The sequence below is a fragment of the Taurulus bubalis genome (genome assembly GCF_910589615.1).
Source record: "Taurulus bubalis genome assembly, chromosome: 19".
NCBI classification, from domain to species: Eukaryota; Metazoa; Chordata; class Actinopteri; order Perciformes; family Cottidae; genus Taurulus; species Taurulus bubalis.
This window is the reverse complement of record NC_136607.1, coordinates 21,224,133-21,242,507: the sequence shown is the minus strand read 5'-3', so window position 1 is coordinate 21,242,507 and position 18,375 is coordinate 21,224,133. Positions and strand designations below refer to the sequence as shown.

General features: G+C 43.1%; 1 protein-coding gene across 3 annotated transcripts; it reads right to left on the bottom strand.

Annotated features, from left to right (window-relative positions):
* Nucleotides 1-26: 26 nt before the first annotated feature.
* Nucleotides 27-17,456, bottom strand: LOC306751612 (G protein-coupled receptor kinase 5-like). 3 transcript variants are annotated; one of them, XM_079235212.1, is made up of 16 exons: nucleotides 17,367-17,456; nucleotides 12,078-12,161; nucleotides 11,828-11,940; nucleotides 9,729-9,806; nucleotides 9,544-9,641; nucleotides 9,364-9,456; nucleotides 9,134-9,197; nucleotides 6,878-7,018; nucleotides 6,164-6,354; nucleotides 5,303-5,340; nucleotides 4,817-4,906; nucleotides 3,473-3,681; nucleotides 3,245-3,382; nucleotides 1,591-1,728; nucleotides 1,356-1,487; nucleotides 27-608 (listed from the first exon to the last, which is right to left on the bottom strand). In XM_079235212.1, exons 1-16 carry the CDS (start codon nucleotides 17,416-17,418, stop codon nucleotides 522-524), a joined length of 1,746 nt encoding a protein of 581 aa, XP_079091338.1. In that variant the 5' UTR covers nucleotides 17,419-17,456; the 3' UTR covers nucleotides 27-521. The 3 variants fall into 3 exon arrangements, with proteins under 3 accessions (XP_079091338.1, XP_079091337.1, XP_079091339.1); XM_079235211.1 differs by having other exon boundaries at nucleotides 9,544-9,806; XM_079235213.1 differs by lacking the exon at nucleotides 4,817-4,906 and having other exon boundaries at nucleotides 9,544-9,806.
* Between the last annotated feature and the right edge of the window lie 919 nt (nucleotides 17,457-18,375).

Below are 18,375 nucleotides of genomic sequence, written 5' to 3'. Positions count from 1 at the left end.
TATGAAACGGTTTCATGAACTGAAGACACGTTGCAACAGTGCAGGTTTATTGTCTTGGCGGGTAGAGACAGAAACATATTTATATATATAATATTAATCCATTTAAACCACCACACATTAACACAAATAAAAAACAACTGGACTGGTGAAGTATCTTTACAATGAAGTAAAGTATCTTTACAATGAGCTACTTGTATAAAAGACATTTAACAAAGACATTTCATTTTAAACGACGTGAGTCTGTGTTCTGTAGACGTGTCCTCTGGACTGAGGGCTGTGCGTTTAGTGTTCGAGTCTCTTGACAGCCATCGTCTCTCTCCGTCCGTCTCTCCGTCTCTCCGTCTCTCTCTCTCTCTCCATCCCTCTCTCTCTCTCTCTCCATCCCTCTCTCTCTCTCTCTCCATCCCTCTCTCTCTCTCTCTCCATCCCTCTCTCTCTCTCTCTCTCCATCCCTCTCTCTCTCTCTCCATCCCTCTCTCTCTCTCTCTCCATCTCTCTCTCTCTCCCTCCCTCCTCCGTCCTCACAGCGTCGTGCTCACCATCCCTGGCTTCATGTAGTTGTCACTGATCAGCCCCTGTTTGCTTTCGTCTGACGGATCTGAAAGATGCTGAAAGGAAAGAAGTATTCAGCCTTCAGAAAAATAGTACACATAGTACACAAGTATTTTTACTCAAGTACTGGACTGAAGTACTAATTCAAGGTACTTTAGCGTTTCTATTTTCTGCTACTTTATACTTCACCTCCACAACACTACACTACTTTTTCCTGTACTACATCTCAGAATACATGCAGTACTTTCTACTGTACTACATCTCAGAATACATGCAGTACTTTCTACTGTACTACATCTCAGAATACATGCAGTACTTTCTACTGTACTACATCTCAGAATACATGCAGTACTTTCTACTGTACTACATCTCAGAATACATATAGTACTTTTTCCTGTACTACATCTCAGAATACATGTAGTACTTTCTACTGTACTACATCTCAGAATACATGCAGTACTTTCTACTGTACTACATCTCAGAATACATATAGTACTTTCTACTGTACTACATGTCAGAATACATATAGTACTTTTTCCTGTACTACATCTCAGAATACATGTAGTACTTTCTACTGTACTACATCTCAGAATACATGTAGTACTTTCTACTGTACTACATCTCAGAATACATGTAGTACTTTCTACGATTTCTAGATCGTCTATGCTGCCGGAGATCGGCTCGCCCAGGCCTCCTGCCCGGCCCCGCAGGTATTCTCTCAATACTTTTACTTACGTGTGGTATGGTATTAGTACTTTCACAGTGGTATTAGTACTTGTACTGCAGCACTAAGAAGTTCTTACTTGTCTACGTAGGATTCGGTCCAGCAGGCTGCGTTTGGGGAGGTCGGGGTTCAGGGACCAGTCCAGGTCCGGAGATCGAGATCCATCAGGACCGAACAGGTTGAGCTCCCTGAAGCACCCGGTCTCAATCATCTGAGGAGGAGGAGGGTGAAGAGGAAGGTGAGGAGGAGGAGTAAAGGTGAGGAGGTCCTGTAGACTGAGCACCGACACCATGACGTGGTCATTGTGCCCTCACCTCGTTCTGCCAGGTGGTGCTGACGCTGCCGGTGTTGAACTTGCAGTAGAAGTCGTTGTCCTTCTGGTCCAGAGTGACGCCCTTCACTGAGCAGAACTCCTCGATGTCATGCACGTCGCTGCAGTACACCAGTCTGGGCTGCAGGGGGCGAACACGTCACAGACACAGTCAGAACCGATCCAAACGGACCAGAAAACACCAGCAGCAGGATGTAAAGTAAATCAATGAGCTCCACCTTCACGACCTGCAACGTTAAAGTGATGAACACATTAATGCATCAGCGGACCTGAGCATATTTCTATATATACACACATATATATATAGATATAGATATATCTATATATATATGTGTGTATTTAAAAAGAAAATAGATATTGGGCCTCATGCTCTTATTTCCGTATGGTGAAAGCTCCTCACGTCAGATGACTGTGTGAATAACCATGAACATTAATGTGGTTTATTTCAGCTAAAACAGTGTGACTGTAAAGTGAGTTTAATGTCATCCTGTAGCCGTGCTAATCAAAATGACGTCAATAAATTTTAAAAAAGGACGTTGGTGCAAATGCTTGACTGCTAAATAAATAATATTTTTTTTGTTGAGATTTCAGTTCAAAATAGGTACTTTTTAAACGTATTTTAACCCTTCTCATGTATTTTGACCCTTCTCATGTATTTTTGACCCTTCTTATGTATTTTGACCCTTCTCATGTATTTTTGACCCTTCTTATGTATTTTGACCCTTCTCATGTATTTTGACCCTTCTCATGTATTTTGACCCTTATTATGTATTTTTGACCCTTATTATGTATTTGGACCCTTCTCATATATTTTTGACCCTTCTTATGTATTTTGACCCTTCTCATGCATTTTTGACCCTTCTTATGTATATTGACCCTTCTCATGCATTTTTGACCCTTCTTATGTATCTTGACCCTTCTCATGCATTTTTGACCCTTCTTATGTATCTTGACCCTTCTCATGCATTTTTGACTCTTCTTATGTATTTTGACCCTTCTCATGCATTTTTGACCCTTCTTTTGTATCTTGACCCTTCTCATGCATTTTTGACCCTTCTTATGCATCTTGACCCTTCTCATGCATTTTTGACCCTTCTTATGTATTTTGACCCTTCTCATGCATTTTTGACCCTTCTTATGTATATTGACCCTTCTCATGCATTTTTGACCCTTCTTATGTATCTTGACCCTTCTCATGCATTTTTGACCCTTCTTATGTATTTTGACCCTTCTCTTGCATTTTTGACCCTTCTTTTGTATCTTGACCCTTCTCATGCATTTTTGACCCTTCTTATGCATCTTGACCCTTCTCATGCATTTTTGACCCTTCTTATGTATTTTGACCCTTCTCATGCATTTTTGACCCTTCTTATGTATTTTGACCCTTCTCATGCATTTTTGACCCTTCTTATGTATTTTGACCCTTCTCATGCATTTTTGACCCTTCTTATGTATTTTGACCCTTCTCATGCATTTTTGACCCTTCTTATGTATCTTGACCCTTCTCATGCATTTTTGACCCTTCTTGTGTATTTTGACCCTTCTCATGTATTCCGACCCTTCTACAGCACCGGTAGCGTGAGCAGGGTATTCTCGTGTCTGAACCGTTTCTAGTAGATAAACAGTCGGTCACTTGCGTCCGGTTTGAACGGCGGCTCCACGAGTCCGGCCTCCAGCATCCTGAAGTTGACGGTCTGGAAGAAGGGATGCGACTGCACTTCTGTCCCTCCTGAAGCCCGGCAGCCGAGCCTCTCTTTGGGGTTCTTGATGAGCAGCTGCAACCCGGGAAAGAACAACAACCTGTTAGGACTGTTTAAAAAGGCGGACTCTGACCGTGATCTGGACTCTGCTGGTTCTGGGCCCACCGAGGAGCAGAGGTCCTGGACCTCCTTGCAGAACTTGTCCCCGTACTCCAGCTCCTCCTTCTGGATCCGGCGCTCCATCTCGGCGGGTTTTGGGTGCTCGCCCCGCTGCCGGAGCGGCGGCTGGCCCGCCGTCATCTCGTAGAGGAGGCAGCCGAGGCCCCACCAGTCCACGCTCGTCCCATAATGCCTGTGGCCGATCACCTCGGGAGCTGGAACAAGGGTCGCAAACAAATAATCAATAAACTCGTCTGTTTTAATCCCATCCACTCCCGTTTAGTTTCTTTGTGAACAGAGACACGAAACCCATTCTCAAAGAAATCTACCTCACGTTGTTTCATCAGCTTCACGCTCCGCGGCGTTTGAATAAGACTATTTGTATTTCTGTACTTGCAGTTCCACAAGAGGTCTCTGAGGTGTCATGGAGCTAAAACATGTGTCGCGCCGCTCTGCTGGGGAGGACATGCCGTACATTCCTGTCTGGGAAGGAAGCTCTGGCCAACAAAAATAATTCTGAATTTGTTCATGAATATACAGAAGAACTGAGAAGGAAATTCTCAGTCTGATCTAACGTGTTTATTTGTAAGAACAGGTTATATGAAACATCTTTACACAGGATTTTCTTTCTAATTTCCTTTTTTTAAATTATTATTATTAGTGAGAACAGGTGAACAAATGTGGTGTAAAGGAGTTTGTTGTTGTAATACTTATTTCGGACACAAGGGGACAATTTGCACGGCCAAAAAAGCATCCTAGTTTTCCTCCAGGAGAGTTTACATTAAACACAACGAAGAAAAGAGATAAACAAAAAGGTTGGCACGTGTGTGTCCAACATGGTCTGGGTTTGAGGCCCTCATGTATACATTGTTCAACATGGTCTGGGTTCGAGGCCCTCGGTGCGTACATTGTTTAACCTGTTCTGGGTTCGAGGCCCTCATGTATACATTGTTCAACATGGTCGGGGTTCGAGGCCCTCATGTATACATTGTTCAACATGGTCTGGGTTCGAGGCCCTCATGTATACATTGTTCAACATGGTCTGGGTTCGAGGCCCTCATGTATACATTGTTCAACATGGTCTGGGTTCGAGGCCCTCATGTATACATTGTTCAACATGGTCTGGGTTCGAGGCCCTCATGTATACATTGTTCAACATGGTCTGGGTTCGAGGCCCTCATGTATACATTGTTCAACATGGTCGGGGTTCGAGGCCCTCATGTATACATTGTTCAACATGGTCTGGGTTCGAGGCCCTCATGTATACATTGTTCAACATGGTCTGGGTTCGAGGCCCTCATGTATACATTGTTCAACATGGTCGGGGTTCGAGGCCCTCTTTATACGTACCCATGTATCCCAGCGTGCCCACCATGCCGCGCACCGTGCTGCCCTCAGAGAGCCGCACCGCCAGGCCGAGGTCGGAGATGCGGATGTGGCCTTCAGGGAACAAAGAAAGACGAATCTTCGGTTATTACGACGTACTTTCCCTTTGCTCAATTACCCCCCGCTGAGGAATGCCATAACTACAAGACAACGTTTTAATAACGACAACGCGCTGCCAGGAATGAAGCAACAGGAGCAGAACGGCTTCTTAAAATAGCCGCCACGCCTGGTCCCTGAAGGCCTCGCACTTCCTCCTCGCGGCTTATCGTCAGAGCGTTCAGGACAAACGATCTGAGCTAAAATTAGCCGTCGTGAGTACAGTCGGCACGAAGGTGGCTGTCAGGACATGTCGTCGCTCTGCGTCTGGAATGTGCGGTTTATTGCGGTTCTGATTGAACATATGACTGAACATGTGACTGAGGTGATGAGTTCTCAGGTTCCTGAACGCACCGTGGTCATCCAGCAGAATGTTTTCTGGTTTCAGATCCCTGGAAGATGAAAACAACAACAGCATTTTATTCAGAGACGCATTGCTAGTAATCAGTATTATGATGTATTTAAATACATTTACTGCAGTACTGTGCAAATGGGAGGTACTTATACACTTGAGTGTGTTTGTTGTACTAGATTTATTGGAAAGATTTAGAGAACTTTGATTATTAACTTTGATTATTAATTTACAGCTCAGTCAATTAAAAGAAACAAATGTAAAACAGTTTTCATGGTATAAGTCATTTTATATGTAAAATCATTCCATGGATTCAGATTAAATAATGTTTATATATTAGTAATAATTGTAATGAATGAGTGGTATTCTGAACAATGTTAATGCATTAGTAATTGTGTTAACGAGTATGAATAATGAATAATTATTATGAATAATGCTAATGTTTTAGTAATTGTGTTAATGCAATATTAACCATTTAAATAATATTAATGTATTATGAATAATGTAAAACAAAGTTAATTTGTTAGTAAAAATTAATATAATTATATTAATATATTAGTAATAATGTTAACAAGGTGAATGTATTAAGTATTATGAATAGTGTTAACTCATTGGTAATTATGCTAATTCAATGTGAATCATTTAAATAATGTAATGTGTTATGAATAATGTTAATAATATCAATGTATTAGTTCTTATGTTGAAGTCTGGCCTAAACTGTGATAATTGTGACACCATTTCTTTCTAATTTCACAATCAACAATCAATCAATGGAGAAAATAATCAGCATAATCCGCATAATCAGCATAATGAGATGATGAGGAGTTGACAGGTCTAGATGGTTCCACAAGGCGCAGACTGACCGATACACTATGGAGTTCTGGTGCAGGTGAATTAATCCGCAGCAGACCTCCGCAGCGTAGAAGCGCACTCGGTCTTTGTCCAGGCCGGGAACGCCGATGTTATGGATATGAAACTTCAAGTCGCCGCCGCTCATCATGGTGAGCACCATGCAGAGCGCGTGCTTGGTCTCGTAGGCGTACGCCAGGTTCACCTGCACGGGGAGGGGGAGGCGTTTAGAAGTATGAGGCTGGCAATATTCCATAATGTTCAGTAATCTACTCTCTTTTTGAGATGAAATAATAAACACGCACACACAAACACACACAAACACACACAAACACACACGGACACACACACACGGACACACACACACACACACACACACACACACACACACACACACACACACACACTGTCCTCCTATACCCTGAATATATGATGTTTTGCCGGCTTGTATCTCATTGTTTTGTCGTCCTCTTGATGTTATGTCTATGTTTTGTCTTTTTATTTTTACAATGAAACAAAGTAATAATAATAATAAAAAAGAAGTAGTCTCCTAAAACAGGAGGAAATAGTGCATTTGTTGGGACTACTTTAAGCGGCGGATCAATCCACATGTGGTGCTCTGTGAGTCAAAAGAAACCACAGTGTTGTTTATTGTTCATAGAATGTTTTAGTTGTTTTATCCGTTCAGCAGCAATGAAAACATGAAACATAAAGCGTCATAATCTCACCACAAATCTGCTGTTCAGTCCTTCCAGGATCTGTTTCTCGTTGAGCGCCATGGCTTCTCCTTTCCTCTTCTTCACGTGAGTCTTCTCCAGCTTTTTGCAGGCGTACATCATTCCTGTGGCTCGCACCTGACAAGCCCACACCTGAGAAAAGAAAAGAAACAACATCCAACGACTAGCACATGACTTATTATCACACGATCATAAGGTCTAAGGAAACAGAATTTGTAAGAGATATCCTGAAATAATAAGGATGGTTTGAGCTCATGTGGCAACCTCCGGTTTTGCCAAGCGAAGCCGATGCATTCTCTCTCCTGACCACCAGGGGGCGACTCCTCTGGTTGTATAGAAGTCTATGCTTCATGTGTTAAAGCTGCATTCTCTCTCCTGACCACCAGGGGGTGACTCCTCTGGTTGTATAGAAGTCTATGCTTCATGTGTTAAAGCTGCATTCTCTCTCCTGACCACCAGGGGGTGACTCCTCTGGTTGTATAGAAGTCTATGCTTCATGTGTTAAAGCTGCATTCTCTCTCCTGACCACCAGGGGGTGACTCCTCTGGTTGTATAGAAGTCTATAGAAATGACTCTACTTCTCTTGATGTATTCCCGCAGTAAACATTGTAAACATGAGTTTATGTCTCAATCTCTAGTTTCAAGTCTTCTTCAATACAGCATGATGTTCATTTAGTAAATTATGGTCATTTAGAGTCAAACAGACCATAAAGCAGGGGACGCTTTAGGGCGGGGCTAAAGGTGATTGACAGGTTTGCTCCTCCGCATTCTTCTATTCATTGGTTGAAAAAAAACATGGCGACAGCCATATTTCAAGACTCGAGTCATAACTTCAAACTAAATCCACTTCTTAAACGCTGCCGTGGCCTTGACTGGACTAAACCTCCGACGATGATGACTTGAGTACCAGTCTCACCGGCTGGTTGTTGCTCCCTGACGGACCTTGCACATGCAGATTTGGTGGAATTCCCCTTCAGGGTTATTTTTACATTTTGATCAAAGAGATAAAAGGCATCTTTGGATCATTTTATCAGACAGAGATGATTTGCAAACAGATTTTGCATTCCAGACCACTGCCGCCTGACAACATCCTCATCCAGCCCAAACACAACCTCAGCCACGCTTTCCTCTTTCTGAGTCCTCTGACTGTTTGCCAGAACTTCCTTGAGGCCAACCTGAAAGTGTTCTCCATAAGTCTCAGGAACCATACCCGTGTTTTTGCTTCGGTGCGACTGCTGCAGCCGATCTGGGGCCGTCGAAGCCCCTCCAACCACGACTCCTGCAGCCACTTCCACAATGCATTCATGAGAGAATGACCCACTTGGACTCCGTGTCCCCAGCATGCACAGAAACATCTGCGGGAGGCGAAGACGCGTGGGATCCAACCCACGACCAGGTGGGGATCTGCTCACAGCTCGGATCCTCCAAGTAGGACGGGTTCTCCAAGCGGTTTGGTGCATGTGCACAAAGCAAGCATCAGGTACCTCCCAACAGAGGCTCTCTCTAACCCTAACCCTAACCCAAGGCCTCGGGTCCTAACAATGCACCCGACCCCCAACTCCAATCCTTGCACATGGCTGGACCCCCATGGAGGCTGAGCTTGGTGCCCTGTAGCCCGGGTCTGGATCCAGAAAGGGGGCGATAACAGAACTCCTTTCTGGCCGATTCATACCGGGTCAGTAGTCCGGCCCCTCCTCTGAGATCACCTTGCCCTTTGAGACCCGACCAGGACCATGTCCGTAGCTTTAGGCATCCAACTTACTCTGTTTGGATTCAAATACATTTATTTTTGTAGCTTAGAAGCTGGATGACGGGGTCCAGACGCAGCAGCTGTAGGGTTGTTTTGAGTATAGAAAGAGCGTCTCATAAAATGGTTGGTTGTTGTCCTGCGGCAACCGACGAGCACAGCTTCTGGTTCAGTGAAAGTGAAGCTGCTGGGATGAAGGGACGCCAAGCGGTGCAGATAGTTCTGCTTTCATGGGCGCAGGTTCTGGTCACCGCTTTGACAGTGAAGAAGTGTTTCTGGTAAAAACAGGGAAACTGATTCTGGAACAACAAGCTGGTGTTGAGTTTCTATCATGACGCATTTTGAAGGTTTAAACATCGAATCTATTGATCACGGTGGAAACAGATATCTTAAAACCCTGACACATGAAACCAAACTGATCTGAGAGCACGACAGGGTGAATTAAATTCCATAGATGCTTTTCATTTGGGATACAGAATTATGAGGAAACGGAGGCTTACCTCTCCAAACCCGCCTTTACCCAGAAGTCTGTACTGTCGGAACAGCTGCTTGCTGATGGGCTGCCTGAGAGGAACAGAGGGTATTTCAATAAAACGAGTTTAATGAGTCAACAGTGAGCATAGCGGAGCATTTCACATGCAACCAGCTACACACACACACACACACACACACACACACACACACACACACACACACACACACACACACACACACACACGCACACACACACCTCTCCAGCATCTTCCACTGCAGGAAGCGGTCAAAGAACAGGCTGTCCTGGTACTGCAGGAAGGGATCTCCACAGAGGTATGCATGCAGGTCTCTAGAGCAGAGAGCAGAGAGGTTGGTATAAAAACAACAACACATAAAACACTCGTGCACGAAGCAGAGAGGAGGGAAGTGAACTGACTGCCTGCAGTCGTGGAAGACGTCCATGCAGGGGTCGAGCTCCAGGCTCTGCTGGCAGCTCGGTCCGTGCCGCTCCACGACCGAGACGCACTGATTGGACTGAGGGGACACGGACAGGGAGTGTTGCATTGTGGGTGTAAAACAACAGGAACATTGGTGACGCATGTGGTCTGTGTGTCGTCTGACCTGACTCCGGAGGAACCTCTGAATGATGCTGACACCGAAGACTCTCCTCTCCTCGTCCGACTTTGTGTCGAAGGCGTCCTGAAGAAGACGAGGAGGAGACAGGGAGGAAGGTCAGTAGATATTCTTTATGATATGTATCACAGTGTTGGAAAGTTATATATCTGCTTTAATATCAACGATATCCAACACCAAGAGTTCCCTTCTCTTGAGTAAATGAAACACAGATGATGTATTTGCTCCCAGATATCTTCATTTTAAATGAATCCATCGACACTAGAAATAGTTTTATAAGTGAACTAGTTTGGACTTGAGCCGTCTTCATGTTGCATTTCTTTCTTCCTGTTTTAGTTATTCCATAAATGTTTTCGATGCGGCTGAACTTGATTAAATAAGCTTTTCCTGAACCGTTCACATTGGAGGCTCTGCGTTGCTGAGATTCTCTTTTTAAATGTGCAAAGAGTTCTGTTTCCTTTCACCCAGAACCTCAGAGACCCTCTCTCTCCTGGAACTCGTCCTCCATGCATTCATCTTTCCCAGAGTGACTCCCTCCTCTCTGGCGTCTCCCAGAAGTCACTCTAACCTCATCTCCTCTCCTCTCATCTCCTCTCATCTCTTCTCATCTCATCTCATCTCTTCTCATCTCCTCTAACCTCATCTCATCTCATCTCCTCTCATCTCATCTCATCTCATCTCCTCTCATCTCCTCTAACCTCATCTCATCTCATCTCCTCTAACCTCATCTCATCTCATCTCCTCTCATCTCCTCTCATCTCATCTCATCTCCTCTCATCTCCTCTAACCTCATCTCATCTCCTCTCATCTCATCTCCTCTCATCTCATCTCATCTCATCTCATCTCCCCGATCTTGGCTTCTCTCCACTGGTCGCTTAAACCTTTTAGAAACCAATCCCCCCCTAGAGGGGGCAGACTAAGAGATTGTTATATCAAACTTTAAATCATGGCTTGTTTTATTTAAAAAGCCCCAAACTGCTGTATTTGGATGTATTGGACGCCATAAGTAATATACAAGTGAAATATATGGTTTGGTACATGAGAAAATACAAATGTCATAGATGTTGGAGTCCTCTCCTGAATGTTCTCTGTTCTAAACCCTCTCTAACTTTGTTCTGCTTCACTTTATCAAAGTCAACCTTTGCAGAGAGAATGTTCACATATTGAGCTATGATTTGGGTTAGAGAATGTTCACAAATTGAGCTATGATTTGGGTTAGAGAATGTTCACATATTGAGTTATGATTTGGGTTAGAGAATGTTCACATATTGAGCTATGATTTGGGTTAGAGAATGTTCACATATTGAGTTATGATTTGGGTTAGAGAATGTTCACATATTGTTTTATGATTTGGGTTAGAGAATGTTCACATATTGTTTTATGATTTGGGTTAGAGAATGTTCACATATTGAGTTATGATTTGGGTTAGAGAATGTTCACATATTGAGTTATGATTTGGGTTAGAGAATGTTCACATATTGAGCTATGATTTGGGTTAGAGAATGTTCACATATTGAGCTATGATTTGGGTTAGAGAATGTTCACATATTGTTTTATGATTTGGGTTAGAGAATGTTCACATATTGTTTTATGATTTGGGTTAGAGAATGTTCACATATTGAGTTATGATTTGGGTTAGAGAATGTTCACATATTGAGTTATGATTTGGGTTAGAGTTGGACCTTACAGCTTCATTTACTCTTAACCAGTAACATATAGACTGATATTTACACATCTGAACAACATCTCACATGTGTACCTTTTATTATAACACCAACATTATTAAATAGCCCTAGTGGTTGCAGAGATACACCCTTTTTAGTTTGTGGATAACATTTAGAGGAAAGGGCCTAAAATAGATGGTTTAAAATCACTTCTTAAACCCATTTGATGTCGTCACTTTACTGCTTGATTTTATTGTTGATTTTCACTAAATTATTTAGTTTAATTTAAGGGCCTCGCTGTCGAGCTTTCTGTTGTTTCAGTGCCTCACTTTTGCCGCTTTGTCTGTCAACAAGCTATATAAAGGTGCTATATAAATAAGGTTATTGTTATTATTATTATTATGCTCCATAGTTGAAGCGTACCAGAGCGTCCAGCAGTGAGATGTAGTTCTGCAGACCAGCTCGACTCCGACAGAAGAGCTGGAACAGTTTCCTCCCGATCGGCTGCTTCACACACAGACTGAGGTAGTCTCTCTCTGAGGAGGAGAACACAGGGATGAGACACACACACACACACACACACACACACACACACACACACACACACACACACACACACACACACACACACACACACACACACACACACACACACACACACACACATACACACCTATGGCCAGGTCCCCACACAGGCTGATGTGGGAGAAGCGCAGCATGTCTTTCCACTTGCAGCTCCTTCCTTTGCTGCCTCCACCTGGGAACAGGAAGCAGAGACACCCGACGTGTGTTCGTTATGTCCAGTCTCCTCCTTAACTTAAACCTTTAGTCCAGTCTCCTCCTTAACTTAAACCTTTAGTCCAGTCTCCTCCTTAACTTAAACCTTTAGTCCAGTCTCCTCCTTAACTTAAACCTTTAGTCCAGTCTCCTCCTTAACTTAAACCTTTAGTCCAGTCTCCTCCTTAACTTAAACCTTTAGTCCAGTCTCCTCCTTAACTTAAACCTTTAGTCCAGTCTCCTCCTTAACTTAAACCTTTAGTCCAGTCTCCTCCTTAACTTAAACCTTTAGTCCAGTCTCCTCCTTAACTTAAACCTTTAGTCCAGTCTACTCCTTAACTTAAACCTTTAGTCCAGTCTCCTCCTTAACTTAAACCTTTAGTCCAGTCTCCTCCTTAACTTAAACCTTTAGTCCAGTCTCCTCCTTAACTTAAACCTTTAGTCCAGTCTCCTCCTTAACTTAAACCTTTAGTCCAGTCTACTCCTTAACTTAAACCTTTAGTCCAGTCTACTGCTTAACTTAAACCTTTAGTCCAGTCTCCTCCTTAACTTAAACCTTTAGTCCAGTCTACTGCTTAACTTAAACCTTTAGTCCAGTCTCCTCCTTAACTTAAACCTTTAGTCCAGTCTCCTCCTTAACTTAAACCTTTAGTCCAGTCTCCTCCTTAACTTAAACCTTTAGTCCAGTCTCCTCCTTAACTTAAACCTTTAGTCCAGTCTACTCCTTAACTTAAACCTTTAGTCCAGTCTACTCCTTAACTTAAACCTTTAGTCCAGTCTACTGCTTAACTTAAACCTTTAGTCCAGTCTCCTCCTTAACTTAAACCTTTAGTCCAGTCTACTGCTTAACTTAAACCTTTAGTCCAGTCTCCTCCTTAACTTAAACCTTTAGTCCAGTCTCCTCCTTAACTTAAACCTTTAGTCCAGTCTCCTCCTTAACTTAAACCTTTAGTCCAGTCTCCTCCTTAACTTAAACCTTTAGTCCAGTCTACTCCTTAACTTAAACCTTTAGTCCAGTCTACTCCTTAACTTAAACCTTTAGTCCAGTCTACTCCTTAACTTAAACCTTTAGTCCAGTCTCCTCCTTAACTTAAACCTTTAGTCCAGTCTCCTCCTTCACTTAAACCTTTAGTCCAGTCTACTGCTTAACTTAAACCTTTAGTCCAGTCTCCTCCTTAACTTAAACCTTTAGTCCAGTCTACTGCTTAACTTAAACCTTTAGTCCAGTCTCCTCCTTAACTTAAACCTTTAGTCCAGTCTCCTCCTTAACTTAAACCTTTAGTCCAGTCTCCTCCTTAACTTAAACCTTTAGTCCAGTCTACTCCTTAACTTAAACCTTTAGTCCAGTCTCCTCCTTAACTTAAACCTTTAGTCCAGTCTCCTCCTTAACTTAAACCTTTAGTCCAGTCTACTCCTTAACTTAAACCTTTAGTCCAGTCTCCTCCTTAACTTAAACCTTTAGTCCAGTCTCCTCCTTCACTTAAACCTTTAGTCCAGTCTCCTCCTTAACTTAAACCTTTAGTCCAGTCTCCTCCTTCACTTAAACCTTTAGTCCAGTCTACTGCTTAACTTAAACCTTTAGTCCAGTCTCCTCCTTAACTTAAACCTTTAGTCCAGTCTCCTCCTTAACTTAAACCTTTAGTCCAGTCTCCTCCTTCACTTAAACCTTTAGTCCAGTCTCCTCCTTAACTTAAACCTTTAGTCCAGTCTCCTCCTTCACTTAAACCTTTAGTCCAGTCTACTGCTTAACTTAAACCTTTAGTCCAGTCTACTCCTTAACTTAAACCTTTAGTCCAGTCTACTCCTTAACTTAAACCTTTAGTCCAGTCTCCTCCTTAACTTAAACCTTTAGTCCAGTCTCCTCCTTAACTTAAACCTTTAGTCCAGTCTACTCCTTAACTTAAACCTTTAGTCCAGTCTCCTCCTTAACTTAAACCTTTAGTCCAGTCTCCTCCTTAACTTAAACCTTTAGTCCAGTCTACTCCTTAACTTAAACCTTTAGTCCAGTCTCCTCCTTAACTTAAACCTTTAGTCCAGTCTACTCCTTAACTTAAACCTTTAGTCCAGTCTCCTCCTTAACTTAAACCTTTAGTCCAGTCTACTCCTTAACTTAAACCTTTAGTCCAGTCTCCTCCTTAACTTAAACCTTTAGTCCAGTCTACTCTGTAACTTAAACCTTTAGTCCAGTCTACTCCTTAACTTAAACCTTTAGTCCAGTCTCCTCTGTAACTTAAACCTTTAGTCCAGTCTACTCCTTAACTTAAACCTTTAGTCCAGTCTACTCCTTAATTAAAACCCGCTTCGCAAAGACAGGATGTTGAAATGAAAGCAGGTTTCAAATCTTTTTTGGCGATCTCAGGATATTCTGTCTTGATTTTAACACCGGCAGTTGAAACAGACTTAAGTTTCCTTTATAAGGTAAGTATCAGGTAACCTCCTGACATGTGTCAAGAGGTTATGTCTGAGGTTGCCACAGATGGATGTATCCAGTCATTTTTCAAAATAAAAAATCTTTCCGGCCTTGATTTTTTTTTTCAGAATTTTTTTTCATTCATTCTTTCTGTGCAGCCCGGTAACAAGAGACCCACGGACCGGTACCAAGGGACCCACGGACCCATGGACCGACACCAAGAGACCCACGGACCCATGGCCCGGTAGCAAGAGACCCACGGCCCGGTACCAAGGGACCCACAGACCCATGGACCGATACCAAGAGACCCACGGACCGGTACCAAGGGACGCACAGACCCACGGCCCGGTACCAAGAGACCCACGGCCCGGTACCAAGACACCCATGAGTACTTATAAACTCACTGATGCAACTCCTTCATAGTGTCATATTGCTTTTTGGAGAATTATGATGATAAGTTCATAGTAGATGCAAAAGTTTACTCATGTACAATATATTATGTTGAACATTGTTGATCCTGATGGATCACAGCAAACACAACTATGTTCAACACAACTATGTTCAACACAACTATGTTCAACACAACTATGTTCAACACAGCTCCTGGTCCATGGTCATGGTGCCTCAGCATAAACTTCATAATTCTAAAAATTCTGACCCTTTGCTTTTTTATTAAGAGCATGTACTTTTACTTTCAGACACAATAGAGACACAAGAGAGACAAAATAGAGACACAATAGTGACACAAGAAAGACAAAAGAGAGACACAATAGAGACACAACAGAGACACAAGAGTGACACAATAGAGACACAAGAGAGACACAATAGAGACACAAGAGAGACACAATAGAGACACAACAGAGACACAAGAGAGACACAATAGAGACACAACAGAGACACAAGAGAGACACAATAGAGACACAAGAGAGACACAATAGTGACACAAGAGAGACAAAAGAGAGACACAATAGAGACACAAGAGAGACACAATAGTGACACAATAGTGACACAATAGAGACACAAGAGAGACACAATAGAGACACAACAGAGACACAAGAGTGACACAATAGAGACACAAGAGAGACACAATAGTGACACAAGAGAGACAAAAGAGAGACACAATAGAGACACAAGAGAGACACAATAGTGACACAATAGTGACACAATAGAGACAAAATAGAGACACAATAGAGACACAAGAGAGACACAATAGAGACACAACAGAGACACAAGAGAGACACAATAGAGACACAACAGAGACACAAGAGAGACACAATAGTGACACAAGAGAGACACAATAGAGACACAACAGAGACACAAGAGTGACACAATAGAGACACAATAGTGACACAATAGAGACACAAGAGTGACACAATATAGACACAAGAGAGACACAATAGAGACACAAGAGAGACACAATAGTGACACAATAGTGACACAATAGAGACACAAGAGAGACACAATAGAGACACAACAGAGACACACGAGTGACACAATAGAGACACAATAGTGACACAATAGAGACACAAGAGTGACACAATATAGACACAAGAGAGACACAATAGAGACACAAGAGAGACACAATAGACACAATAGAGACACAACAGAGACACAAGTGTGACACAAGTGTGACACAATAGAGACACAATAGAGACACAAGAGAGACACAAGAGTGACACAATAGAGACACAAGAGAGACACAACAGAGACACAATAGAGACACAACAGAGACACAATAGAGACACAATAGAGACACAATAGAGACACAATAGAGACACAACAGAGACACAAGAGAGACACAACAGAGACACAATAGAGACACAACAGAGACACAATAGAGACACAATAGAGACACAACAGAGACACAATAGTGACACAATAGAGACACAAGAGAGACACAAGAGAGACACAATAGAGACACAAGAGTGACACAATAGAGACACAACAGAGATACAAGAGAGACACAATAGAGACACAATAGAGACACAAGAGTGACACAATAGAGACACAAGAGTGACACAATAGAGACACAACAGAGACACAATAGAGACACAATAGAGACACAATAGACACAATAGAGACACAACAGAGACACAAGTGTGACACAATAGAGACACAACAGAGACACAAGAGAGACACACGAGAGACACAATAGACACAATAAAGACACAACAGAGACACAAGAGAGACACAATAGGGACACAATAGAGACACGTCTGTCCTCAGCACACATGCTCAGTGTGGCTCCGGCGTTTCCGCCCGTCAGGTTCCAGACAATAGCCGCTCGGCTGCAGAGACTATTTATAGCTGCCAGGTGAGAGACCTGTGTGACCACATTGCTCTGACTGCAGGCTGAAGCTGCTCTCTTACAGAACCACTACTGTTTACCAACAGAAGGTTCTGGGTTCACATCCCTCAGCGTGCCCGTGCTGCAGAGAGGTTATCTCTTCACTGTGAGGAGGACGGACACGTTTCTGAGGCTCAGTTTGCTTCTCTTCTGCGTGAGGACGTTACATGTTGGACAGACATTTTTAATTGACAGGTGAAGTTGGATCAGAAGAAATCCAAAAGCAGAACTCTGATCTGGGGTCAGTTTGTCTTCCCTCATGCCGGTGCAGACACCTGAGAGTATGATGTATTATGAATATATTACACATTATGATTATATTACACCTTGTTACCTGTTTGTGACACTACTTTCAAGAAGGGAGGACATACGTTTTACAGGTTTTTATTTAACTTACATTGTGAATAATGAACCCATGAAGCTCTTACCTTCTCTGGCTTTAATAAGCATGTTATTGGCCATCATGCTTTCAATCTCCATGATGGAACGAGTGTTTCCTCTAAAGGTGTCCCGGGTTATCTGTCCCAAAGCTGCGGTGCAATCCAGAACTTGTGCACAAACACTGTATTACAAAAATAAAAATAATATATATACATATATAAAAAAATAAAAAGTAATCACAAGGCTGAATGAATAAAGAGTGACAGCCCAGTCGGGACGAGGTGTGTCCGGCTGCAGGTCTAACCTGCGCTGCCTGTCACTAATGAATGGAGGTGCGACCAGCAGAGTCCTCCAACCGCAGGACACACCCCCTTTCAACCGCAGGACACGCCCCCTTTCACCCGCATGACACGCCCCCTTTCAACCGCATGACAAGCCCTCTTTCAACCACAAGACACGCCCCCTTCCAACCGCAGGACACGCTCTCTTCCAACTGCAGGACACGCCCCCTTTCAACCGCAGGACACGCCCTCTTCCAACCGCAGGACACGCCCTCTTCCAACCGCAGGACACGCCCTCTTCCAGAGGCAGGACGAGCTCCAGAGCCTTAGGAGGTTCAGGTGCATGTAGTTCCTCTGTGTCAAGTACTCAAGTCCTTTACTGTACTGTGAGGAACCTTCACCTGGTCCTGCAGTCTCAGTCTAGTCCTGGTCCTCTATGGACCTCAGTCTAGTCCTGGTCCTCTATAGACCTCAGTGTAGTCCTGGTCCTCTATAGACCTCAGTGTAGTCCTGGTCCTCTATAGACCTCATGTAGTCCTGGTCCTCTATAGACCTCATGTAGTCCTGGTCCTCTATAGACCTAATGTAGTCCTGGTCCTCTATAGACCTCATGTAGTCCTGGTCCTCTATAGACCTCAGTGTAGTCCTGGTCCTCTATAGACCTCAGTCTAGTCCTGGTCCTCTATAGCCCTCAGTGTAGTCCTGGTCCTCTATAGACCTCATGTAGTCCTGGTCCTCTATAGACCTCAGTGTAGTCCTGGTCCTCTATAGACCT